At 40.8% G+C, this 27,733-nt stretch overlaps 1 protein-coding gene across 2 annotated transcripts; it reads left to right on the top strand.

The window, feature by feature from the left end:
* tnpo1 (transportin 1) lies at positions 1-27,357 on the top strand. 2 transcript variants are annotated; one of them, XM_054756931.1, is made up of 25 exons: positions 1-122; positions 246-355; positions 2,915-2,990; positions 3,629-3,778; positions 3,859-3,965; positions 9,339-9,472; positions 9,665-9,746; positions 11,588-11,710; positions 11,776-11,894; positions 12,156-12,216; positions 12,520-12,691; positions 12,778-12,930; positions 13,419-13,644; positions 13,727-13,898; positions 13,971-14,057; positions 14,135-14,242; positions 15,692-15,850; positions 15,962-16,049; positions 17,025-17,123; positions 17,233-17,328; positions 20,300-20,375; positions 22,182-22,281; positions 22,370-22,444; positions 22,964-23,078; positions 23,971-27,357. In XM_054756931.1, the coding sequence occupies exons 2-24, from the start codon at positions 251-253 to the stop codon at positions 23,069-23,071; spliced, it is 2,676 nt and encodes an 891-aa protein (XP_054612906.1). In that variant the 5' UTR covers positions 1-122; positions 246-250; the 3' UTR covers positions 23,072-23,078; positions 23,971-27,357. The 2 variants fall into 2 exon arrangements, 1 of the variants encoding a protein (XP_054612906.1); XR_008566506.1 differs by lacking the exons at positions 20,300-20,375; positions 22,964-23,078; positions 23,971-27,357.
* Positions 27,358-27,733: the final 376 nt, after the last annotated feature.

Genomic DNA, 27,733 nt, shown 5'->3' on the forward strand with positions numbered 1-27,733 from the left:
CGCTGCTAGTAGTGAACTGGATGTCCTCCCAGTGACTGACAGGCCTATGTCTGACAGCTCAGACACGCCACTTATCACACAGCCAGCCTCAGTCCAGTTCCTCCGCTAAGCGGCCTCAACAGGTGAGAGACTTCCCCGGTGCCCCTCGAGCTGGTCCCCGCCTCCTGCGAGGCGGAATTAGTGGGTGCTTTTGTTAGCAAATCCTCCCTTGATGCTAGCTTACAATGCCGTGTCTTCCTCCGCAGTCAAGATGGAGTGCGTGTGGAAGCCAGACGAGCAAGGACTTCAGCAGATTTTACAGCTGCTCAAGGAGTCCCAGTCGCCCGATACATCCACACAGAGATCCGTCCAGCAAGTATCCTTTTTTCTTAAAAAAAAGAAGACGAATAGCTTCTATGTGTCATGTTGACGAACGCTAAGCTAGCTTTAGCCTCTGCTAGTCATGGAGGTTACGTTATAGGAGGCTACGCAGGTGCCGACCTGTTGTTGTTTTTGTTGTTGTAACATTGTAGCCAAAGGAGACCTTGTTTCCTTTGCTGGTTATGACTAATGTCACATTTAAATGTATCTAAATGCTGCCTCTCAGTCAAACTAGTTGACTGGAAGCAAATGTAATCAAGCCTCGCTGACATGTCAGTGAAGGTTTGATTGTTTTTATGCTTGTGCGTCGTAATCGTTAAATTACACGTTATATACTATTTAGTACTTGCAGCACATACGCATGTAATTACAAGCGTTATGCTATATTATGTAATACGAGTTCTGGATAGCCCAACCAGTCCATTATTAGGAATAGTATTGAAAAGGGATGGATGGGTTATAATATATTTGTACTTGCAACTAATAACAGCATCATATCTGTCTCTGCGTTACTGGGTCGTCTGTGTCAGTTCTCGTGATATTTTGCTTGCGCTTGAGGGAATTTAATATCGTCTCCTACAAACATCCGCTGAGACTGGAGAATGAACTGATATTAGATTTTTTTTTTATGTGGTCAAGGTTGATGGCACCTCCCCAAATAAAACTGGACATGCTCTCGGATGTGATGCCCCATCAATCAATGCTTGCAATATTTTAAGACGCCATAAATCATGTGAGAAGAAGTGAAATTATATTTTTATGTAAAATTCCCCTCCTCCCAGTGAATGTAATAGTTCTAATCATAAAACCAAAGTTTTGCAGCCTGATAACATTTAAAAATATAAATAGGAAATAATTACATACAGGTGGTCCTCTGTTAAAAGCGTTACGTGTACGTAAAGAATGAAACATTTAATTTTGGTAGGTAAACACGAGACTTACTCAAGAACTAGGTACAGCGCGGTGCGCCGTGGGATAATACATGCACTGTGCTCCATAATTCTGCCGTCATTTGACTCCCAGGACGGTCATGACGGATAAAGATTGTTTTGTAACTACAGCTGCAACAAGTCAGCATTTGTAGCGGTTAATTGGTTCCAGACCCAACCGCGATAAATGAATTTCTGCCATATAGGATTTGATGTTTAATAAATGGAATATTTTCGTAGTTAAAGCATAGAAAACCTGTTTATGACTCTCTAAATGCGTTTTTTAACATTAGAGCCCTCTAGACATGAAATAACTTGCCTGTAGTCAGTGTTACACCTGTTACTTATTGTCTACATCACATTGCGCAACTGTTATTCTGCAAGGACTCGAGACGACCATGAGCTAGCAAGCTCACTAGTTAGCTTCTAATTTATTTCTTGTAAACTTAAGAAGCCAAAAACTCACCACTTCCACACAGGTTGGCAGGAGAACTTTTTTCACTCTGTCATGTGGAACATGCCATGGCTGACTTCATCCAGTGTTAAGGTAATGTGAGGTAATGTCTCAATGTTTTGTGTCATTACTGGGCCTAACCGATTAATCGAAGCACCAAGCTTTGGATTAATTGACTAAGAAAATAATTGTGAGTTGCAGGCCCCATTATCACGTCTACCCGGATGTTATAAGGGTGACAATGAGGTGGATGATCCACAATCTCGTTAGTGGAAAAACAAGCAGGCTACTGTCGGGCCGGACCACACCAAAACAACATCAGCAAACTCAACTGTCCTCTTTGTACGCAGCCACACACACAGCCAGGGCTCGTGTCACATTCACAGATAATAGGGAATCACAAAACTCTCAGTAATGTCTTGTCTGTCACGGTTAATTGGTTCTAGACCCGACCATGATAGGTGAATTTCTGCTCAAAACCCTGTTTAGAAAGTCATAAACAGGTTTTTTATGCTCTAACTATGGAAATATTCCGTTAATTAATATTGAATCCTACTTGTCAGAAACTACTACTGTATTTGTATTTTAGTTCATTTAGTCATTTTTATGCCACAAAATGCCTCATTTAGGCCAAGAATGCGTACAATTTACTTAAATATGCATGTTTTTGACTAATAATAGGCCGCAGCCAACCACAAAACAGCAATCATTTATTCATTAATTTGTGAAAAAAAATCGCAGTAGAGTGAGGATGCAATGTTCTCACCGCTGCCAGGTAGCCGATCCTCTGAAAGCGACTGTAATAACCTTATTATTGAGATGGAAAGAAATCACTGTTTCATAAAATTATTGTGTTTAGTGTTTTTATTACTGTATTTTGTGTTCTCCTGTGCATTTAAGTATAATTCCGACACCAATACTTGACTCACATCACGTCTTACAGTCTGGGAATGGAGCTTGTAGTAACGTAACCTGAGGACCACCTGGGGGTCTTTTTAGGAGCATTTTGACAACATTTTGTTCTGTTAATTTGCAACATTTATTGTAACGGCTATGTCTCATGTATGACCCGCTGCACACATGCTTTAACACGCTACACATGAGACATGCTAACTTTGTACACGCTACCACTGTTTTTTTTTTTTTTTTCCTCAACCGCTTCTCCCTGCAGAGACTGGAGCAGCTCAACCAGTTTCCAGACTTCAACAACTACTTGATATTTGTTCTGACCAAGCTCAAATCAGAAGGTAAGAAGCCGTCTCGTGTGTGTGTGTGTGTGTGTGTGTGTGTGTGTGTGTGTGTGATGTTTTTGTTCCTCGATGCACTACTGGACGGCGTGGGACTTTGCTTCTTTTTAATGCGAGCTGCTAGCAGGTCTGTCTGGCCGTGACTCTGCTGACCCGACGGCCGCAGATGATGAGGGGGCTCAGAATATGGGTCGCTCTAATTATAAACCCGATTCCTGGCACCGCTCAGCCCTTGACTCCGGCGTCTGCACTGCAGATGACCTGCAGTGCGTGTCTGTTTGCGTCAAGACGTTGCTGTCACACGGTTGCTCTCAGATAGCTCGGCTGGCACGATGCTCCACAGAATGGCGCCGTTATGATGAAAACATTATTTTTAACTCAGCACCGCCGTTCATTTTCCCCTCTTAAGTTTTTTACTGCTTCTGGAAAAAAACCTAATAGTGACATACATGGTTGTCATTGCACAGTGATGTCCTACCAATGGATGAGTGTACCACCTCTCTTTACTGCTGCCGTTTCCCAGCGTGATTCATGACCCAGTCAGGAAACTGTCACCTGTGTGTTTGCTCCATCGCTTCACAGCTCAATCATTCTTTGCTGTTTTTTCGGGGGGGTTTTTTGGCTCCTCTCCCCGCCAGACGAGCCGACTCGCTCCCTGAGTGGCTTGATCCTGAAGAACAATGTGAAAGCTCACTATCAGAACTTCCCCAACGGGGTGTCTGATTTCATCAAGAGGGAATGCCTGGAAAACATCGGAGACTCTTCGCCCCTCATCCGCGCCACCGTGGGTAAGGTTGTTAGCTGTGGTCCAGTAACTGCTCTTGCACAATTACACAATAACTGCTTTGCACATCACCTGTTCAAACAGGTATCCTCATCACCACCATCGCGTCAAAGGGGGAGCTGCAAAATTGGCCCGAGCTTTTACCCAAGCTGTGCCTGCTGCTGGATTCTGAAGACTACAACACGTGCGAGGTGAGCGCACTCTAAAGGCGTAACGCGAGGTTAAGTACGGTGTGCAGGCTTGTAAGACGCCACGTCGTAGCTTCCTGTTGTCATGCCGGTGCCCCTTGAGGATAAAAGCGGCATTGCAAGACATTACTGTAATCCCTTGTGCATCACAGTTAATTGGTTCCAGACCCCACCATGATGAGTGAATTTCCACAAAGTAGAATTCCTTATTTATATATGCAATATTTTCATAGTTGGAGTCCTCTCGACATGAATTACACTCCCATAGTCACCTTTATTGTTGTATTACCAAATATAGTAGACATAACAAGAGAAAATAAGATATCAATAAGACTCTAGGCCCACACATTAGCATTGGGAGAGTTTCTTGTTTATCTTTTTTTATTTCCTGTTCTGGACACTACTTCCTGTGTTGGCTGTTGTCTTGCCCATGTAACATTACTGACACCTAGTACCAGTGTAGCAGACTACATATCATCTTTGAATGCGTCTCCTGAATGCCTTATATTTGTATTCCAGTTCATTTTTAAGCTTGAAAATGCTCCATTTAGGCAAAAAAACACATAATTTGCTTAAATATGCATTTTTTTTTAGTAATAATAGGCTGTATTCAACCCAGTAACAGCATGATTAGTTAAGAATTATTAGTTAAACATTTTTGACAAACCGTGAATGAGTGAAGCAGTGAAATTTGAAGCACAAAGTCTTACATGGGATTACTTTACTTCCCGGCACGAGCTCAAGGTTGCACAATGCTGCTATATGATCATGATCAAGACCTTGCTTAAAGCCGCTATGTTCATTTAGGGGGTGCTTAATTTACCATGAAGTGGAAAATACACTGCTGCTTCTAAAGCTTGCAAATGGAGGTTGTGCAATGAAGAATTTGACCAAAACTTTAGTATTTCAACCGCAGTCGAACACGTGCTCTCAGTGAACGTCAAATGATTAACTCTGTGCTTCTTTTTTGGCTCTTTGGTTAACCTATTTTTACACTAGAGTGACGCGTAGTAATGTTAAAAGACGTGACAGGCACACCTGTGACGTGGTTAGCTTGTGTTTGCGCTTGTATGATGTTAAATGTTTAAAAAAGTCACATAAAACATTGCTTGTTCAGTTAAGTGGCTAATAGTTTCATGATGGTGACCGTTGGAATTATGACCGATAAATCATACCGATAAATTTGACAACATTAACAATAGCTCATAAAACGGATTTTAATTAAAATAAAAATAAAAATGCTCCAATGAGGCGAGATTACCCGTACTGTGCGGGTGAGCAAATCAAGCGCTCCTTTTATCTCCTGCCTGTGACGTTAACAGCCTGTCGTAACTTCCCCTGAGCTCACTCGTAAAAAAACATTCACTTTTCAAGGAACAGAGTTTGTGTGCGAGTTGTACCAAATGCTCCACGATGACGGGTGGAGGTGGGGGGAAACATCGAGCACCCAAAAATCCTTATCAGCCACCTGAAACGCCAGCGCTGGCGTTTGAAAAGTGCAAAAGGTTTTTAAGAGACCTGCGTGGTGTCAAACCGGCTGCTCGGAGAGTGTGCCTGAATACAATGCACCTTGCTGGGCCACGCCAGGTGGCTCCTCCCGCTCTATATTCCGCTTCTCATGACCTCCGTAGCGGCACACCAGCTGCTCGGAGCATGTTTCTGAATATAGTGCACTCTGCAGGGCCACAGCAGGTGGCTCCCTCCGCTCTATACTCTGGTTCTCCCGATTGTAGTGATGTGGTAGTAGTAATGTCATATTTGAGTACGACAAATCAAGTACTGTTGGTCAAATCCAAATTTCAAGTCCTTCTTACCTCCACGTGTGCATAAATTACAGTTAAATCAAAAATGTTAAAAAAGTAGATCTAAAAAAGTTATCTGTACTACATCAGTCTTGAAAAGCAGAAATGTATCGATTTGTGGAGAAAAAAAAGATATTGTGCATCTCCAGTTAATATTCCTTATCCCGACTTCAAAGCGTCATGAAGGAAGCATGTTTGTCTGTCTGGCAAGGAGCAGCGCATGTCTGTCGGTGTATTGGATTATTTATACTGCAAATGGAAGAGCTGGCGTCTGGATAGCGTCCCGCTGGCCAAATGAGCGAGTGATGCTCTCACAGCTGGAGCAGCAGACGCAATTACAGATTATTCAACACTGTTTCTACCCAATTCACCATATGACCTCATTTTGCAGACTTTGTGTGCCGAGTTAGACGGTGCATGTTGGCAAGCACTGATTGCGTTCTGTGTCAACAAGCACAATGCAGTGTAAACATGCTGTAGTTGTACGCATGTAATGTAATCATGCCCTGTCGCCCAAATGTGTCTAGCACTCTGTAACTTTATTGACCTTGAAGAATGTGACACCGATGTGCATTCTTCCTTAAAGCGTCCATGTGTCCGTCTAACACACCCCCACTCCCCACCCCCTCACCCCCGCCCCCTGTCTGATGAAGCTTATTCCCGAGCAGAGATTTAGGTCACAGCTAAGAATCGCGAAGTGTGCGAGGCTTATGATCCGCCCCGGCCAGCAAATGTAGCAACTCCTCACAAGGCTGGCTGTGATTTTTGAAAAGCAGCTTGGGAGCTTCAAAGCCTCTTAGTTGTTGATGGTTGAAGGTTGTTGGAATAAAATGTCTCCCTGTGCTCAGTCTGCAACGTTTGGTGTGGTGCTGTCGTCTTCATGAAACCTGAACTGTACGGCAATGTTTTATGCTGCCTGACGTTGGCTTCTTAAAGGTCCCAATTTGAAATGCATCTGTGTTGTCCGAAACACACCGTTTTGTGTAATGAGCCGTGTTTGTTGCATTTTATGACATGTAGCAAAGCTTGCCCTGATCCCCACCTAACCTCGTCTCTCAAAAGTCAGCAGGAGTGCTCACAAACCGGCTCTAGGGACACATTTTACTGTTAGAACATCATGAAAAAGTCACTGTTGCATGACAGGGACTGTTAAGGATACATAATGATCCTCTTATTATTGTATGAGTCTGTGGACTGCAAGAATTCAGATTCTTTTACCCAAGATCTTGTAGCTCAGTTGTGGTTCTGTCTAAAGGGGTTAAGCCAGAGATATCCAAAGTGCACCCTGAGGCCCATTTGCAGCCCACGGCTGTTTTTTTTTTTGTTTAGTTTTTTTAATTGGCCTGCAGCACATTTTAAACATATCATTTAACACTAAAAAAACAACAGCAAAAATGGAAAAATAATGTTATTTCACGAGAATAAAGTTGAAATATTAAAGAAAAAAGATGCTATTTTTTTTAACTCGTAATATGAGAAACAAACAAAAGTGCAAATAAAGACTTTTGAAAAATGAGGCTGCAGAAAAAGTTATGTCACAAGAATAATGTCAGAATATTATGGGAATAAGTCATAATTATGAGAAGAACATTGAAAGAAAGAAAGAAAGTTGAAATAGTTGGAAAATTAAAAAAAAACAAACAGCTGAAATGAAAAACCAGCTGTAATTTTATGAGACTAAATTAAAAATATTAAGCAAAAAAAGTTGCAATTTTACGAGAATAAACTTGTGATTGTGAGGGGGAAAAAATAATAATAATCACTTTAGTAGCATAGAGTTGAAATATTAAAGAAAAAATGTTTTTTTTCATAATAGTTGTTGCAATATTATGAGAAACAAAATAATTTTTTTGATTTTTTTAAAAATTAAGGCTGGTGAAAATACTATGGGAATAATTTCATAATACGAAAAAAAGATTATTTAAGATTATTTAAGAAGAAAGTTAAAACATATGGAAAATTAAAAAAAACAACAGCAAAAATGGTGGAAAAAAAAGAGTAAAGTGTGCAGTCAATACTAATAATAGGCTTTTTCACCTTTTATCACAAAGCTGAGATGCGTTTTTTTTCTTGAAATATATAAATAAATTCCTAGCATGTCCCTTGCATGTTTTCATTTTTCACAATGTGGCCCTCGCCGGGAAAAAGTGCGGACATCCCTGGGTTAAGTTGTCCATGAAGGAGCGCCACGTGTCCCCCGCACTTGGCTGTCCATCACCTCTATAAAAAGACGCGAGCAGGTGACGGTGGTTTGCTTTATTTAGACCTGGCACGAGGGCCTGCCATGGATTTGTTGGAAATCTGTTCCAATGCTGACTGAGGGTGAAGACGAGAGTCCACTTCAGAGGGAACGCGATCTTCATGCAACACTTTGTGTTTGTATATTTGAGTACGTTTCCATGTTATCGGTGGGCAGACGTGCATTCTCCTCTTTAATGGTCTTCCATATCAGGACTTTCATGAGGAGGGGAGGTTTGTGGCATGTTTCTGGGGGTGGGGGAGGGGTCTACATGCAAGACATGTTGGCGTCACTGGAATGCATGACCACTCCCACAGCGTCTCGTCTCTGATGATACGTTGGTGCACTAACGTGTTGTACAAATGCTGGCGGAGGCTACGCCGTCAAAATGTAACTCATTGACTGCAAGTGTCGGTTTTATTTATTCATCTGTTTTTCCCCCTTGGGCACCTCCACATTCTGTACTTGCATCTGGTAGCAACACTGCCATGGCAACAGTTTCTATGGAAACACATGTTGGAAGGTGTCGGATTACATTGTGGTGCCAGACACTGATGTCTGCAGCCTATCGAGAACGGTCGTCCCCCACCGCAAGTCACGAAGGCAGCACTAGAGCTGATGTGTGTGCGTGTGCGCATGCGCGGATGTCTTTGTCTGTGTGTGTGGTCAGATCAAGGTCGTAACATTTCAGAGCTGCCACATTTTAAAAGCAGAAATTTTCATAGAAAAGTCTGATATCATCTCTTAATGTTTGTTTACTTAACTGCAGAGAGTACAAGGCACCCATAACTCATTTATCGGAGTTGAGGTCTTCCATATTTCCATAGCAGGTTTTGCACAAACACAGCAGAACCCATTTCAGTCAACTCGCTGATTCGCGTCGACATAAGCGGTTGTCGACATAACCAAAACCAAGGCGTTTTCCTCTGTTTCCATGAATATTTTTTATTTGGATTCTTTTGTTTTGATATATTTTATTTCCTAATCTAACAAAGCTGCGCCCCCTCCCCTCTTGATGTTCACCGATTTCGGATCAACTTTGCAATAAGAGCGACTGTTGTAATATTCCAGAACATTCCCCTTCCCCTTCTGAAATTGACATTGACAACGTCCGACTCCACACTTTATTCATCTGAAAAATTTACATGCTTCAGCTTGGTTAGCAATGGAGGTGACAACATGTCACACACTGGTGGTATTTATAGGAAATGTATTCATAGCCAGGTGTTTTAAGTGGGTGATTTGATCTATACTGAACTGTAAGTATGGTACATATTTTGGGGACTATGTTTACCACATTAAAGAGTCATCACTTATTTTTCTGGTGTCCATCAGGGGGCCTTTGGAGCCCTCCAGAAGATCTGCGAGGACTCCGCTGAGATCCTGGATAGCGACCTGCTGGATCGTCCTCTTAACGTCATGATCCCCAAGTTCTTGCAGTTCTTCAAACACAGCAGCCCCAAGATCAGGTATGGTGCTCCCGTCTCAGCTTCCTCCCACTCCGGCTGCCATTCAGGCCGACGGATCCTGCCGCTAAATTCTCCAAAAATATTCCTGTTCCTGTATGGAGGCGATTGTGCGGCACAAGTTCACACAAGGCTGCTTTGACTGCGCGCTGCCTGGGAGTGAAACACGTGGTGACTCTTGTGCTTGCCTTGCAGGTCTCATGCCATCGCCTGCGTCAACCAGTTCATCATCAGCCGGACTCAGGCGCTCATGCTGCACATCGACTCCTTCATTGAGGCAAGTCTTCACTGTGGCGTCACATGATTACTCTTGTGTGGTCTGCATGAGAGAGCTTCAGACACGGCTGCACGCTATGGAAAATTCTGCCTTTACAAAGGAAAACAGTCACATCCTCATTTGGATCAACCTCTAGACCCACCTTCCTAGACTCATTCATGATTGACCAATTTAACAATACACCAATTATTTAATTTATTAAAATTTGCAGATTTAGTACACTTTCAAATCGCTAGAATAATGTTTAAAGTTAATAACAACTCGTTACCCAAAAACCTAATAAAGTATTTCTCAATCAGAGAGGAGAAATATGATCTTAGAGGAAAATTAAACTTAAAACATTTATACGCGAGAACTACGCTGAAAACCCACAGTATTTCCGTGTGTGGAATTAAATTATGGAACGGATTGAGTAAGGAACTAAAACAATGTACAGAGATGAGCAAATTCAAAAAACAATACAAGCAGTTGATGTTTGCTAAATACAAGGCAGAAGAGTCTTGATTGTTCTGTCAGGTTTGTTATTTTTTTTTTTTGTTTATTAAAAAAAAGCTTTGTTCTTTATTTATTTATTATTGTTATTATTATTATTATTATTATTATTAATAATGTATATGTATATATATATATATATATATATATATATATATATATATATATATTTTTTGGGAGGGCTGTCTTACCGTTATCTATTATGTATTATCCTGACTATCACAGAAAACATGACATGGAATGCAGGAAGTGAACTACATGTACTGTACTAGATGTAGAAAAGATGGGGGGGTAGGATTAAATAAGCTCTGCTTCTTCCTACTCCTTTTGGACATGTGGAACTGTGAAAAAATGATTCATGAGATGTATTCCATTGGAACCTTCATGTTCAAATAAACTAAACCAAACCAAACAAACCACCAACATCACTTTTGAAAAATAGCCCCAGAATAGTGCAAGATTCCTCAAGTGGGAAATATAACAATAATATTATAAGTAATAAATAATTAACAAATTAATGAAATAATTAATTTCTTAATTAAAACGTTTGATTTATCATATATTTAATTAATTATACTTTTAATTTACATGTGTTAGATATTTAATGCTACTATAAAATATATTTAATTTAAATTGATAAAAATAAATTGAATTGATAAATTGTTATTTTTATTAATGCATTTTTTTATTAGAATTATTAATACATTTATTAATACAAATTCACTGTGTTCTTTCTTGGCCCATTTTCCACCCTTCCTCAAAGGTCAATTATGTAGTTTCTTATGCGTAATACAATAAATAATAAATAAAGAAAATATTATTATATTATTTTAATTTATCATATTTAATTTTAATTCATTATATTTTAATGTAAATGTATTATATAGTTAATGTTAACAATTATATATATATAATTTTATCTTTAAGTTCTTTTTATTCAGGTTTATTTTTAGTATTGTAGTTATTAATATATTCATTAAGAAAAAAATCACTGTTCTTCCTTGACCCATGTTACACCCTTCCTCAAAGTTGAATTATGTAATTTCTTATAAGCAGTAGCATAAATAATAAAGAAAATATTATTACATGATTTTAATTTATCATTTAATTTTAATTGATTATATTTTAATGTAAATGTTTTATATAGTTAATGTTAACATAATATATGTTTTAATTTATTTCAAAGTTATTTTTCTTTCAATTTATTGTTATTATTAAAACGGTTGATATATTTGTATTTTTGTGGCAAGAATTTTAGATGCAGCTGTCACTAGATTGTGCAGGTGTACCTAATGTTGTGACTGGAGTCGATGCGGTGCAATCCTCGTTTCTTTTGGTGCCCTGTGTAGAACTTGTTTGCGCTGGCGACAGACGAGGAGCCTGAGGTGCGCAAGAACGTTTGTAGGGCTCTGGTGATGCTGCTGGAGGTCCGCCTGGACAGACTGCTGCCTCACATGCACAATATCATCGAGGTGAGTGAGGCAGGAAGTAGAGCATTCCTGTGGACAAAAAGCTCTAACCAGGGTTGTCCTCTCAGTACATGCTCCAGAGGACTCAGGACCAAGACGAGAATGTGGCATTGGAGGCCTGCGAGTTCTGGCTGACTCTGGCGGAGCAGCCGGTGTGCAAGGAGGTGCTGTGCGGCCACCTCTCCCAGTAAGCACCTCTCAGACGCATCATTCACAGCTCACGCCCCAAAACGCAGTTAATTCATTGGCTCCCGGGTCATAAAGTCAGTGAAGACCTTGTCCCGGCGTGCTGATTAAGAACCCTGACTAGTGACCTCACCTGTAAACATCCGTCACCCCGCTGTCACGTTAACCCGCTGCCTCTGCCGGAATCGGTTGTGAATGATTGCTTGTTTGCTCGGACGCGTCCTTGCCCTTTGCTCATTCCGTCCCCCTGCTTCCTCCCCAGGCTCACTCCGGTGCTTGTCAACGGGATGAAGTACTCCGAGATTGACATCATCATGCTCAAGGTCAGTTTATGTGGCTCGATATTTGAACCTGTGGGCGGGGCTGTAAAGTGACCCTCGACACACGGTGACATCCACTCCACTTGGCTTGTTTGTGTGACCCTGGCAGTGGTGTGGAGTTTATTTAAGTATTATAATTCTGGCCGCTTAAGTCCCCACAATTATGCCACAAACTTTGCATGAGACTATCAATAGCCACCTTTCCTGTTGGTACCCCACAAGGAGGGTGCCAAAACATGTTGTATAGCTTTGTGGGAGGACGACTTGTGGATCCTGATGTGCTTTCACTGTTGTATTCATCATAAGGGCGACATCGAGGAGGACGAGGCCATTCCTGACAACGAGCAAGACATCCGGCCGCGCTTCCACCGCTCCCGCACGGTCGCCCAGCAGCACGAGGGCGACGGGATCGAGGACCAGGAAGACGACGACGACGACGAGCTGGATGATGATGATACCATCTCGGACTGGAACTTGCGTAGGTTGCTTGTCATGGTACAGACAGTGGTTGGCATCCACTGCCCACATTGTTTGTTGTTTATTGTGCTTTTATTTACGTGTCAGGTAAATGTTCGGCGGCAGCACTGGACGTGCTGGCCAACGTGTTCAGAGACGACCTGTTGCTGCACCTTCTGCCGTTCCTCAAGGAGCTACTCTTCCATCCCGAGTGGGTGGTTAAGGAGTCCGGGATCCTTGTTTTGGGAGCCATTGCTGAAGGTAAGGGCGTAATAATAATCATAATAATCATCATAATAATAATTAATTATAATAGTAATAATAATAATTAATAATAATAATAATAATAATAATTAATCATAATAAATTAATAATAATTAATCTAATAATAATTAATAAAGCCGGGATCCGCACATAGGTTACAGTTTGTAAATATTAACAATGAAAGCTCTGGCGTCCCACAGGAATCCATGTGTGAACCACTGCTGTACAGTCTTTCCATGCTTCCCTTGACCAGTATTATTAGAAACTCTTAACTTGTTGTGAATTGATGGCCAAAGTGGTTAACGACTGCCAAACAGATAGAGATGTTGATCTGTGGATTATAAATACAAATGTTGTGGATCCACTACCAAAGTTTAGCAGGTTAGTGATTTACAGGTATTCTGCGCACAAAGCCAAGCACATCACAAGAAATAGTCTAAATAAACTTCAAAACTTCAAAGCACATCCATCCACTTTGTCTCCAGGCTGCATGCAGGGAATGATCCCCTACCTCCCCGAACTGATTCCTCACCTCATCCAGTGTCTGTCAGACAAGAAAGCCCTCGTGCGCTCCATCACCTGCTGGACGCTGAGCCGCTACGCCCACTGGGTCGTCAGCCAGCCACCAGACATCTATCTGAAGCCTCTCATGACCGAGCTTCTCAAACGCATCCTGGACAGCAACAAGCGTGTGCAGGAGGCAGCTTGCAGGTGAGACACACATTCCGATAAATCGTGAATATTGTCTTTTTTTTTCTGCCTACTGTCAATGTCTTTTGTCCCTTCTCGGCAGCGCCTTTGCCACCTTGGAGGAGGAGGCTTGTACTGAGCTGGTGCCCTACCTGGCGTTCATCCTGGACACGCTGGTGTTTGCTTTCAACAAGTACCAGCACAAAAACCTTCTCATTCTGTACGACGCCATCGGAACGCTCGCAGACTCGGTGGGACACCATCTAAATAAACCGGTACACCTCTTTTTAATATCTACTTGTGGTGTCATAATTACAAAGCTTGGACTAATGCAGTGTTTCTCTCAGGAATACATCCAGATGTTGATGCCGCCGCTCATTCAGAAGTGGAACCAGCTCAAAGATGAAGACAAAGACCTTTTCCCCTTATTAGAAGTGAGCAAGAAAAATGTCTTGCACATGTGGTCAGTGGGTTCACTGACAGTCCACCTGACTTGTATTTCCCTCCTCAGTGTTTGTCCTCTGTAGCGACGGCCCTGCAGAGCGGCTTCCTGCCCTACTGTGAACCCGTGTACCAGCGCTGCGTTAACCTGGTCCAGAAGACCCTTGCTCAGGCCATGGTGAGTGTGCAGGGCCTTTTGAATGTATGTTTGTACAGTGGAAGGTTCCAGAAGTCATACAATTTGGAATCTGACGTGCGTTTTCAGGAAGTGAACGCCTCAAAGTTGCATGGTACATGATGTCATGCAGGATTTCCACATATGCACATATACGAGACAAGGCCCCTTTGGAATGGCGTTACACTGTTTACCATTAGTTACCTCTCATAAAAATGTAACATGCAGCTTTTTTCCCCACTTTGACTTCATCAAAACTTTTCAACAACAAGCTATTTTATATTAAAAAAAAAAAAAAAGATTTATATAGTTATAATGGGAGTCAATGGGACCAAATTGGTCTTGAGGATAAACGACGTAGGCATATACACAAGTGTCCTATTCTGTACACCTTATCATAGAGGGGATCATGGAATTTAAAAAAAAAAAAAAAAAAAAAAAAGCGCCCCTGAGACAGGAGTGTCCAAAATGCAGCCCAGGAGTGTCCAAAATGCAGCCCAGCCCCGACTTGTTTATTATGGGCCCGGCATATCGTAGAAATAAAATTAAAGTGGGAAAACTAGCGCAAAAATGCACATTAACAGAAAAATCGGAAATTAAATAAAACAATATTTTCAATTTTTTAGCTTTTGTACAAAATAAAAAAACATTTTCTGTATGCGGCCCTGGATGGAAAAGGTTTGGACACCCCTGTGCTAACAAGTTTTCTATACTGTATATTTAAAGCAGCCGGCATTGCAGCTTTGCTGATCTCGGTGGAAAAAGTGTATTCTTCAAATTTTTTTTCCTACCATCACAATTTCTTGCTCCTAATTATTTTTATTTTTTTCCCCAAGTATTTAATCTTTGGTCTTGTAATGTTTTTTTTTTCTCCAAAAATTGCAAGTTTGTTTGATTTGTTTCAGAATATTAGAATTTTAAAAAAATATTTTTGAATTTTAATTTTGAATAAATAATTTCTTTTAATATTTCAACTTTATGCTTCTAAAATTAAATCTTTTTTCACATAATATTCCGATCTTATTTTCATAAAATTATAACCTTTTTCTCGCATTATCATGGCTTCAGTGTCTTAATTTGTAACTTTTTTTCATTAAATCATTGCTGTTTTTTTTGCCATTGTTGCCTTTATTAGTTTTCTTGTTTAATTGTATTTTTAGAACGTATCACAGGCCAATAAATTAAACAGCTGCAGACCCTCTTCTCCAGCTGCTTATTCAAACCTACTGCAAGCACGACACGCCGCCTCTTTCTGCTTGATTATGTAAGCTACGCCCATGTAACACACTTCACCTAATGATAGAAATTTGGCAAAATTTAGCTACTACCCAGACAGCCATCAACACCAGCTATTATTTTCGGGCCGGAATGAAAATTTACGACAATTTTTCTGCAGTTTGATTAGTAATTGACAACCTGACTGCGGCAACTTCTATCCTTTTTTTGTCCTAGCTTTACCAGTCCCAGCCAGACCAGTACGAGGTGCCCGACAAAGACTTCATGATCGTGGCTTTGGATCTCCTGAGCGGCCTGGCCGAGGGTTTGGGAGGCACCATTGAGCAGCTTGTCGCCCGTAGCAACATCCTCACCCTCATGTACCAGTGCATGCAGGTAAGTGGGCATCTGTACTTGTAAATACGTATGTTATAAAATGGTTGCATCTATATATAAAATAATGTACGAGATGTTTGCTTTTTTTTTGTTTTTTTGATTGCTGCTCAGGACAAAATGCCCGAAGTGCGTCAGAGTTCCTTCGCCCTTCTGGGGGACCTGACCAAGGCATGTTTCCAGCATGTCAAACAGTGCATTGGTAGGTTCTCTGCAGGCCAGTTTGCCAGGACAACAAGTTAAGCACCGTTTACACTTGCATGTTTTTTGTCCCGCAATTTTCTATGGCCATACGTGTCATTTATTTACTTATTTATGGCACACCGAGAAAGTGTGAAGACTTGTTTGCTTTCTGTTTCCGTATAAATTACGCAATTTGTGACAGAAGATGTTGCGCATTGGCACGAAATGGCCACGCTGCCGCACGACTCATTTACACCTTCTCAAGTAGTGTTTGCAGCTGGTGCACGACAATGGTGCGTGCGACGCGCATTGTTCCCGCATGGGTGTGCGTTGTCACCACCACTTCACGCATGCGTGAAGCAGTCGTGGATTATTTGGTCCCGCTGCGTTGCACGTGACACCACTAAACAGCAGGCATCGCCCCTATGGCTTCATTAATTGCTGTATTTGCAAGGGACCTGCAAGATTTTGAACTCCAGAGAAGAAGCTCATGCAATAAAGACATAGGTCTATATTTTATCGCCGCTGCAGATTGAGAATGTGCAAGGAGGCAATAAACAAGGAAAAAAAGCGGCATGGACATTGTGTTTGAGGGAATTGCTGACTTGAAGATGTCTCTTTGGGAATTATGATCACTTATTAACAGATATTCACAAGAAAGATCCAAGAGGCTACAAAAGTACTTGAGAATACCCCCTTGACCTGCTCCAAGAGGTGGTGGAAAAGTTAATCCATTCATTTGAATGAGGTACGCTTTGATACGCGCTGCCGCATTTTTTCGACATAGTTTTTGCTGTGTTCGTGTTGCATTCACGGCACGTGCGTGCCGCATATTATGAACATTTATTTCTCGCACAGTTTACACATACGTCACATTTGTTAACCACCAATTTACTCATTTGGCGAGCAAAATTGTGTACCACTGCGGGGGCAAAGTGTGTGCAAGTGTAAACAAGGCTTTCACTGCTAAGTTGACTCGCTTTCCTTTTTCCAGCTGACTTTATGCCTATACTGGGCACTAATCTAAACCCTGAGTTTATATCAGTGTGCAACAATGCAACGTGGGCAATTGGAGAGATCTCCATACAAATGGGTGAGTCCTTTTTTAAAATTTTATTTTAACATTAAAAAAAAAAAAAAAAAAAAAAACATCTAAGTGAAGCTGCTAAGTTTGTTTTTGTTTTTTTTCCTGACATTCTCAGGGCCTGAAATGCAGCCGTATGTTGCCATGGTGCTGCACCAGCTGGTGGAGATCATTAACAGGCCCAATACGCCAAAGACTCTTCTGGAAAACACAGGTACCACACTGTGGCAGTATTGAGCCAGCTAGAGTCGCTGCCATACACACACACATGCACACACACACACACACACAGACACATAGAGAGGAAAGTGCTCTCACACTCCTCCACTCCAGGATTCACCACCCCCTGCCAGGCCGTGATCCTCTCTGGTTGAGCTGGCTTCCTGGAAGTATGCAAACTATTTGAGCTACTTTGAAGCACGGGTGATAAAATCACATGGGGAAAAAAAAAACCCTGTAGGGTTCCAGATTGTCTTTTAGAGTGGATCTGGCCGTGTTAGCGCTCAGTCCTGTGGAGTAACTCATGCGGACTGACACTGATGAGCACAATCAAGTTACCTGGAAACACACACAATTCCACGCTCACCACTTGTCACTTATTGACAGAATGCACAGCACATTCAAACCGGAACATTTGAGAACCAAAGGCTACACTTTGCTCTTGTGTTGAAATGAAAATAGAGCCCGAGAGGGTGCAGCGTTTAAAGCAACACATGACAGCAAAGTGTAAAGAAAAGAGGGGCTTCTTTTAGATGTGTTCCTGTTTGTTTGCCGTCACTTTTATTTGTTGCTTTTTTTCTTTACTGTTCTTTAAATGTGGGTGCTTACACTGCCAATAGATGTTAAATGTTGTTAAGAATGGCAAAAAAAAAAGTGTTTGGTGCAGGATTACACACGTCTTTGCCACTCTTTGTTTTCGATGTGTGCGTTGAAAACACAAGAGTGGACACAAAGATGCACAAATGTTAATGATTGCTGGAGTCCAAGTGCAACACACACATTGAAACCAGCCACGTGGCAGTGGAACCTCCGAGGCCGAACACAATCTGTATTATAGACCATACTTCCCAAGTGTAAAAAATAAGAGTAAAGGATTACTGCCTATGCCAAGGAGGCTAGTCTTCTCAAATTTGAAAGGAAAAGTGCCCCTTTTTTTGAATTTTGCCGATCACCCACAATCAACACGGCGTCCTCCTTTTTGTGCGTTGTAAAGATATTAAAAACTGCTAAAAAGAGGCAGCTAATCAATTTATCTAATGGGACACATCTATTCCGCCGAGAAAGCCCGCTATTCAAACACCACCAACAAGGTGTTATGGTTTTATATCCGTGCTGTGCGCATGGAGTAACAGGCACATTCATGATAACAAGTAACACGTAGCGTTTTGCCGTTTTTTGGTCATTTAAAGCATTAGCGGAACTTCCTTCCGGGACGCATTGATTTCACATAGCAACGGTTAGCGTCATAAATCTTTTCCAGAATGTCCAACTCTAACTGAAACATACACTCCGAACCGAATCCATTTTTCCATAAGAAATCATGTAAAGCCAATTAATGATCTGCTCCAGAAAAGCCAAAAATGTTAACACAAAACACGTTTTTATAGTTTAAAAATTATAGTAATTCATAATTACAAGATACAAATTATGAGATAAAGTCAAAATTTAAAAAATTTGTTATAATTAGAGTTAGAATTAGTTATAATTCTAATTTTATGAGACATAATTATAATTCCGACTTTTTATCTCATGACTTTCCTAACTCGAAATTACTTTTTATCTCATAATTTCTACTTTTTATCTTGTAATTTTGACTTTTTAATTTCATAATTAAAAAAAAAAAGTCAAAATTACAATATGAAAAATAGAAATTGTGAGATAAAAAATTTAAATTCTGAGATTATGTGATAAAAGTCAGAATTGTGCATGTGCCGCCTTCTTCACTGGAGCCGTGGCACATGTGCATCCCATTATTATGTCTTTTAGCTCATAATTTTCACTTTTATCTCAATTTTGACTTTTTTAATTGTGACTTTCTATCTCATAATTTTGACTTTTTATCTTATAATTTTGACTTTTTGTCTCATAAGTATGAATTTTTTATCTCATAATTTTGACTTTTGATCTCATAATTTGGATTTTTTTTTTCTCACAATCATGGCTTTCATAGCTCATAATTTTTACTTTTTTTAAAAAAAATCTTGTAATTTTGACATTTGTCTCGTAATTTCGACTTGTTATCTCATAATTATGACTTACAATTGGGATATTTTTTTTCTTTCAGTGGAGGAAACAGGCTTCCATAGGAAAATGTATGCAAGTTTAGGTGTAAATTTTTGCGGCCAAGCGGGGCAAACGCTAACAGAGTTTACACTGGATGACATAATATTTAACATGTATTTTTACAATACGCCAATAGCCTCATTATTTTTGTGCAAATTGTGCGACCCGGGGGGTTCCGCTGTACTCCTTTCTGGCCCAAGCCGATCCTGCACCGAACCAGAATCTAATGAGCATACCATCTGCTTTCTGCATGTGTCATTGGACTGTTCATAAATGCCTGTTTGTTTAATGAGAATGTTGCATAGTTCTGTGTCTCTTAAACTTAGGTGGTCGCTCCTCTCTGCCTCATACGTGAAGCTGCTGTGCTGGATAGTCTCCCCCCCACTCCTCCATGTATAGTTGGAGCGATCTGTCATTTCTTTTGCAAAAGAGCGGCAACAACAACAGCGGCAGCGAGCAAACAAACCCAAAACAAACAAACACACACTCCTGTTTGTTGTGTATAATTAACATTTGTGAGTTTAAGGGAGAAATGTGATTGAGAGGCCCAAGGTCGCGACACCCCCACATTAGAGTTAAACAAACAAATTGACTGGTGAAAGCATTTGTTTGCCTTCTACGACTGTCTTTGTCCAACTTTGTCAATGTGTTCTCCCTTAAACGTGTTTGTATGTTTTCTCAGTGTCATATTTTTGCATTCTCCCCTCCTCAACTGAAGGGGGCGGTAACAATCGACACAAGTGAAATCTTCTGTTTCTTATCATGCACAGATTCTGTTGATTTTTATGTCTCTGAGTTGTGTGTTTTTTCTTTATTTTTTTCTCCTCCCCTCCCCCCTCCTCCTCATTGCTCATGTCTTGGTTGGCGTTTGGTGGTGTGTAACCGTGATTGCGTTACCGTAGCAATAACAATTGGTCGTCTTGGTTACGTTTGTCCTCAAGAGGTGGCACCCATGCTACAGCAGTTTATAAGACCCTGGTGTGTATTATTCAATCTTTTTTATTTCATTCTCCTTTTCTCTGTTTCTCTTCCTCTCCTCTGCTGTCGCTCTTCTCTGCTTCACTTTCCTTGTGTAAAAAAACAAAACCCAACAAAAACAAGTATTTTATTTTGTTCTTATCATTGCCAACCATGTGACTAACCCTGTCCTCTTTTAGGTCCTACATGTGATTTTGTTTGATTAGCAACTTCATGTGTTGCACATTGATTTGTGACTTTATTTTGTTGTCATTGTCGACTGTGGCTAACAACCTAAAAGATGTACAGGTTGGTTAGGTCCCATTGGTCACATGCCGGCTGGTTGGGGAAAACAGAGAAGGGATGGCCGAGCTTTCCTCGCTCCCCCTCTGCTTTTTCTTTAGTCGTCACCCAGCTGCATGTCGCTACCACCCCCGCCCCCAAAAAGTACCCATCGACCGTCCTAAATGACCCTCCTAAATCCTACGACAAGCTGCTCATAGGCAAACTATAGTAACAAGAGGACAGAGTAGTTGAGTATTTTCCTTTTAATCTGGTGTATGGAAGCCCATTACTGCCAAGATGTCTCCCTTCATAGCATCAATCATTCTGATATTTTAATAATGTGATGTACTGTATAACGTTATACAGGAAATAATATGTATACAGTAATCCTGACTTTATCACTCTTAATTGGTTCCAGACCCGACCGTGATAAGTGATGTATTTATGAATGGATTATCTTCATAGCTGGGGCATAGAAAAACCTGTTTACGACCTTCTAAAATATGTTTTTTTACATTAGAACCCTCTAGACATGAACATAGAGCATAGAAAACCTGTTTACGACCTTCTAAAATATGTTTTTTTAACATTATTAGAATAATTATAGTTTTACATGCAGAATATGTGAAATCATTATAAATGAATGGATGGAACTTAATGTTGATGCAGACGTGCCGTACATCCTAGCAAGACTGAATTCAATTGTGTTTCTCACCTTTTTTATCAAATTGCTGGCACTCGTAACTCCCTTTGGCCCCGTGGCAGGTGATTTAGCAGTCACTCTCAATAAATAAATAACTAAATGCACGTTGAGTCAGTGGGGTGCTTTGTTTGGACGCTTGATTTTGCGGAACGATGCCGTGCAGGGCGAACGGGCTCGTTTCACGTGCAATATTGTACAAACGTCGTCACACAAAAACAAAGGTTTGACTGTAAAATATTGCGTACATAAAAAAAGAAACATCAAGCACCGCATAGCCTCAACTAACGGCCTCCGCTCCATTCGACGCCGTGCAAATCAACGCCTCACCTCGAAGAGCCGGACTCTAAACCCCACTCTTTTTGTTTCAAAGTTGCACGAGAAAGCTGGATTTGTTGGTGGTTTGTTAAAGAAACACATTTCCCAACTAAAAACAAACCAGAAGGTTGACAAAACAAACATCAGCATGGTCTGAAACGATAATATAACGAGTCAACATCGTAATGGCTGCTGTAATCTTGTTGGGCTTAGTGAGCAGGTTAATGAATTAGGCTTGTTGCCATGACAACATAGACGAGAGGCTCTTTTCCTTCCCTCCGATTGGCTGAAATGGGCTTCCTTTTAGTTTTGTGTGCATGCTTGACTTTTTTTCTTTTTTTTGTGTGTGTTTTTTGTCGGGTCCTGATAGTCAGTCAGAAAATTCTCCTCACATGGATATTGAACATTTAAAGTTCTGTTATGTCAAATAAGATAAAGCTAATGGTTAAGCAGGCTGTAAGCAGTGTTAAGTGAGCCTCCCCTGGATGCGCGTGATGTTCAAATGTGCTCGTCCCCGTTGCCAGGTGTACTTCCCTGAGAAATATAAGAGACAATGAGGAGAAAGACTCGGCATTCCGAGGAATGTGCACGATGATCACCGTCAACCCGGGAGGTGTCGTGCAGGTGAGTCCCAGACAGCTGGGGAAAGGAACGTCTGCGGTTTCCCCCGATTTCCCTCAGACAAGTTGGCTCACGTCTTCTCCCTTTGCAGGATTTTATCTTCTTTTGCGATGCGGTGGCCTCCTGGGTCAACCCAAAGGAAGACCTGCGTGACATGTTCTACAAGGTAGGAACACATGTTTGCGTCACGGCAAAAACTATGAGTTTATTCTCATAAAAATTGCAACTTTTTTCTTGTTCGAATATGACCTTTTTTCTCGTAATATTGTGATGCTCTTCTCATAAAATGACAGCTATTTTTTCCATTTCTGCTGTTTGTTTTTTTTCCACAACTGTTTCAACTTTCTTCTAAATTTCCTTCTCATAATATGACTTTATCCCCATAATATTTTGACTTTATTCTTGTAAGACTAACATTTTCCGCAACCAAATTTTATAACTTTGTTTTTGTTTTGTTTGTTTCTCATAATATTACGACTTTAAAACATTTTATTTATTTATATTTCAACTTCATTTTTCAGACTCGAGTCAATAAAAAAGCAACCACGGGCCGCAAATGACCCTCGGGCCGCACTTTGGACATCACATTTTTAAATGCATACTTTTTGATAGACCTGGATTGCATCTCTTTTGAGGCCAAACATTCCAATCCATCTTGAATGAACGTTTGTGCGTGTGATTTCAGATCCTTCACGGTTTCAAGAACCAGGTTGGCGAGGAGAACTGGAGGCGCTTCTCAGACCAGTTCCCCATGCCGCTAAAAGAGCGTCTGGCTACCTTCTACGGGGTGTAACAACGGGGTGAGTGTGGCAGCTACATACAGGAGGTCTTCGCACTAAATACAAGTTCCAGTCTTACAACTTAAATTACAGCTAAATTAACACCGACATCACTCACATTGTACATAAAAATACAAGAACTAAATGAAACCGTAATAAAACAAGAGAACAACACTTTATTTTTATCCATGTGGCTGTCTTACACACTGGAAGGGGTGTTGCAAAACAGGGAGAGACAGGCTTGCAGGCAATAAAAAAGAAAGAAAAAAAGCTACCACTGCTTCGTTATCACTTTCCATTTCATCACAGCAGATCCTTTCATGTTCAAAGATACCATCTTTTGTCCTTCGTGACGGTCGCGGGCGGTGTACATACAACCAATGTTGATCGGCATAATTTCACTTCACTTTTCACTTTCCTTTTCTTTGACTCCATTTCATAGGAGCAGATGCTGTCATGTTCAAACATACCATCTTTTATCCGTCATGAAGGTGGTAGGCGTTTGAGCGGCGTGCATGCAGCCGATGTTCATAATTTCACTTCACTTTCCTTTTCTTTGACTCCATTTCATAAGTGCAGATCCTTGTTCAAACATACCATCTTTTATCCTTGGCGTTTGAGTGAGCATGCGGCCAATGTTGGTCAGCATCATTTCGCTTCACTTTTCACTTTCCTTTTCTTTGACGCATTGCGCCATCAGAAGAATTTGCCTAATGCGTGGGAAACATAAGGCAAAAAAGAAGGGAATTAGTTACCTAGAAAGTACTAGAAACTAAAAAGTGGTGTGCACTTAAGTAACTTGTGTGTTTTTGTAAATTATTCATGTAATTTAAAAAAAAAAAAAAAAGTACTGTATGTATGCTATTTCCCATTTTCTAACCAGTTGTGATGTTTTTCTTGTCTTTCCACGCAGGTCTTTGACGTGGGGCTGCAACAAGGGGGAACCTTTTACCCAGGGAACACGTTACCCTTTACCATGGGGGGGACAGGTCTGCCTGACGAGGGGAGGGAAGGGGGTGCGGGCCCCTCCTCCACCGACATGGCGGAACAGGGTGGGAGGGAGGGAGGCGCCACCTGTGGGGGCGCCCAGCAAAGTGCGCAGGGGACGGGGGAGGGGCTGACGTGCCGGAAACAACCCGAGCACGGGCGGAAAAACAACCAAAAGTCAGACATGATAAGGACATCGCTCTTTAATTTATTTTTGGTTCTGTTAAAAATGCATAGACATAAATTTGAATGCGCCAAAAGTGTAAGGTAACAGCTACGTGACCCCTTTTTTTGGGGCGGGCGGGTTTGAAAAGCACCCAACGCTAGCATGGGCAGTGTAACGCTACAACGCAACGTGATGTCAGTGGGTACGTTCTTTCCGGAAGGAGAACGCTCACTTCCTGCTTATTTTCCCCAAGCTCGCATGCTTGTGTCACTGTGAGGAAGCCGTCAAGCCAGCGTCGGCCATTTTTGTTTTAACTCCCGTGATGTTTTTTTTTTTTTTTTCCCTGGTAACTGATTTATTTTTACAGCGCTTTCTTTCCCCGCGTTGTCGGCCATCAAGCCGTCACGTAGCATGTTGGTACTGCGGGGGTTTTAAATGCGCAAAGGTCAAAACAAAACAAACAAAAAAAAAAAACGCGGCTGTGATGTCAGTGTGAATGTCCCGTGACAGCGTGACTGTGACATCCATCAGTGAGACGCATCACTTTCTTGGTGTTTGGATCTTAGTTGTTTGTCTTGTGCTGAGAAAAAGCATGAACTCCAGGATGGCTGAACTTGGCTTTTTTTGGTGGGGTGCTGTCTCATCTTCTTGCATGTTGGTGGCCCCTGGCACCCTCACATAGCAGTGGGAGGAAGGGAGGGACTGTGGATGTTTTACAACACTGGGACTTGATAGGACGTCATCTAGCTGGAGTGCTGTTGTCTCCAAACATGACCTGCCACAGCTGGAGGCCCAGTGTTGAAATACTGTGAAGCTACATTTAGTCTGCTTCTTCTTGTGGTGTGCTTCTGTCTTTATTTTAGTTACAGGAAGCCTAAATGTATTCCATGATGCTTTTGCAATGATAGGACTTTTTTTTTATTGTTGCCCTCTGCTGGCCGGAGTAACTATTGCAGTATTTTAACCCTTGAAATTGGACCTTAATGTTCATCTTGAATTAAGTAAAGCTGCTAAAATGTTCAAGTCATGCCACAAAATGTAATAGGTTTTCTTAATATTGTAAAAAAAAACTATACAGTGGAACCTCTAAGATGAAATGAACATGTAGTGAACATGATTTATTGTATATTTGCCGATTCTGCCATGGGAAATCCTGGAAATACAAATACTGAGGCCATCACAACATAATTAACTATACACATAAGTCACATTTGATATTACATAACTATAAAATCATTTGTATACAATAAGTAAAGCATATTTTTTTATAAAAAAAAACCAAACCTGTTTGGTGAAATTCCACATTGACTAACCTTTGGGTGTCCCAATTTTAAGATAGGTGCTTTTATTTTTTTTAATTGTTACGTGGGAATATTTAATATTTTAAGTCACATTTGAAACCTTCTTAACGGTCATGCTGGTGTAAAAAGAAGTTAACCACTGTTAATACCAGAACAAAACACTCATTGCAGATGCGCACGTCAGCTTTTTTTTTTTTTTAACATTCTAAACTGCCATGCAAGTGTAAAAAGAAGCGTAGCATATTTTACAGTGAAATGATTTGGTGAAGTTGTGCACTGTACAACTTTTGGGGTGTCCCAGTTTTAACATAAGTACTGGAAATGGTTGGGAGGAGATGTTTCAACACGACATTTAAACCCTCTTAACTGTCATGCAAGTGTAAAAAGAAGCTAACCACCATTAATATCAAAACCAAACACTTGTCGGAGATGCGCACGTCACTTTTTTTTCCCCATTCTAAACTGTCATACAAGTGTAAAAAGAAGTTAACCACTGTGAATATCAAAGGAAAACACTTGTTGCAGATGCGCACGTCCGTTTTTAAACATTCTAAACTGCCATGCAAGTAAAACTGGTAAAATTCCACGCTGTACAACCTTTTGGGAGGGGGGTCCCAGTTTTAGGAAAATTACTGGAAACGTGTCTTTTTCTTTTTTTAACGGTACGGGGAATGTTTTTAAGTCACGTTTTAAACCTTCGCTGCCACACAAGTGAAGCCAAAGCAAAAGCCAAACGCTCGCCAAGGCTGGATGTGCGACTTTGGAGGTTCCACTGGAAGTGGATTGGTGAGTAGGCGTACTTCCCGTCACTCTTGTAGTACTTCATCATGGAATACAGAGGCAAACACTTAAACACTGTTTACGTGCCACATCCCTTTTTTGTGTCCGTCACATTCCGAGTGATGGTGGAAAGGTGTGTGTGTGTGGGAGTGTGTGTGTGTGTGTGCGCGCGCGCGCGTGCGATATGAAGAGTGTTCCACTGCGTTTGCTGTACGTCGTCGTCATTTCCGCTACTTGAATATGTGTTTTCTACATGTGATCCTCAGGTTGTCTGTGTTCACTGTTGTTGTTGTTGCTTTATATTTTGACACCGCCCACCCCACGCCCCACACTCCACACGCACGCGCATAGACGACCTCACCCTTCCCGTTAGAAGAGACGCCCGGTGTTTTTCGACGACACGTGCGCACGTGGTACGATGCAGAGGGACGGGGGGAGAAGAATCCCGTGAGGTAAACAGGAACTTGCACTTAAGAAAATAATAATGTGACTGATGAAAACCCCAGTAATATTTCAATGTCACGCCTTGAGAGGACGATGGGATTTGATGGCTAAAAGTGTCTTAGGTGACGGCTGATTTGATTTCAATCAAATACTACTACTACTACTACTACTACTACTACTACTACTACTACTACTGCTAGTACTTAAGGTAAAGCTTCAACTTTGTACGAAGCTTCATTGATTTGACAAGTTTGTATTTTCTCAAGCCCCCGCCACGACATGTTGACGAATGTCTAGTCAGAAGAGAATCGTCTGCCTCCTTTTAGCCTTCCATGTTTAGACCATCTGCCTTGTTTTGCTGTGAGAAGCAAAAGCATCACTTTGATAGGTTTTTTTTTGTTGTTCACAAGCTGCTGAAATGAAATCAAAAAGTAAGAAAAAAAAATGTGGGGGCCACCAAATATTTTGGATCATAAAAGAATATATATTGTACTGTTGTAATTTTTGTAATATTTGTAAGACAATATAGTTGGTGTGACTGGTTACCATTGCTTGAATCTGTACATTGTTCCAATAAATTGTTTACATGAGTACGCCAGTGACTTGATACTATACAGTGATTGTGTGATATTGGAAGAAAACACAAATACTGAGACATACTTTATTTTTTATCCCCCAAGTAGTAACTTTTTCTATTGATGGCCACATAGTGAAAAATGAAAGGATGCAAGCGTTACTTTGATATGACTTATATAGATTTCAAGAAAAACTGCATCCAAGTTTTGTGATAGAAGAGGAAAAAGCCTATTATTAGTATCAACTTCTCTTTGTTCTTTTTTTGCAGTTTTTTCCAAATATTTTTACTTTCTTTTCAAGTAATTTTCAGATTTTTTTTCTCGTAATATTACGACTTTATTCCCACAATATTATAAGTTTCTACCCAACCAAAATTTTTCCTCATAATATTATGACATTCTTGTAAATTTTCTTCTCTTAAT

The sequence above is a fragment of the Dunckerocampus dactyliophorus genome, chromosome 17, assembly GCF_027744805.1.
Source record: "Dunckerocampus dactyliophorus isolate RoL2022-P2 chromosome 17, RoL_Ddac_1.1, whole genome shotgun sequence".
Classification (NCBI taxonomy): domain Eukaryota; kingdom Metazoa; phylum Chordata; class Actinopteri; order Syngnathiformes; family Syngnathidae; genus Dunckerocampus; species Dunckerocampus dactyliophorus.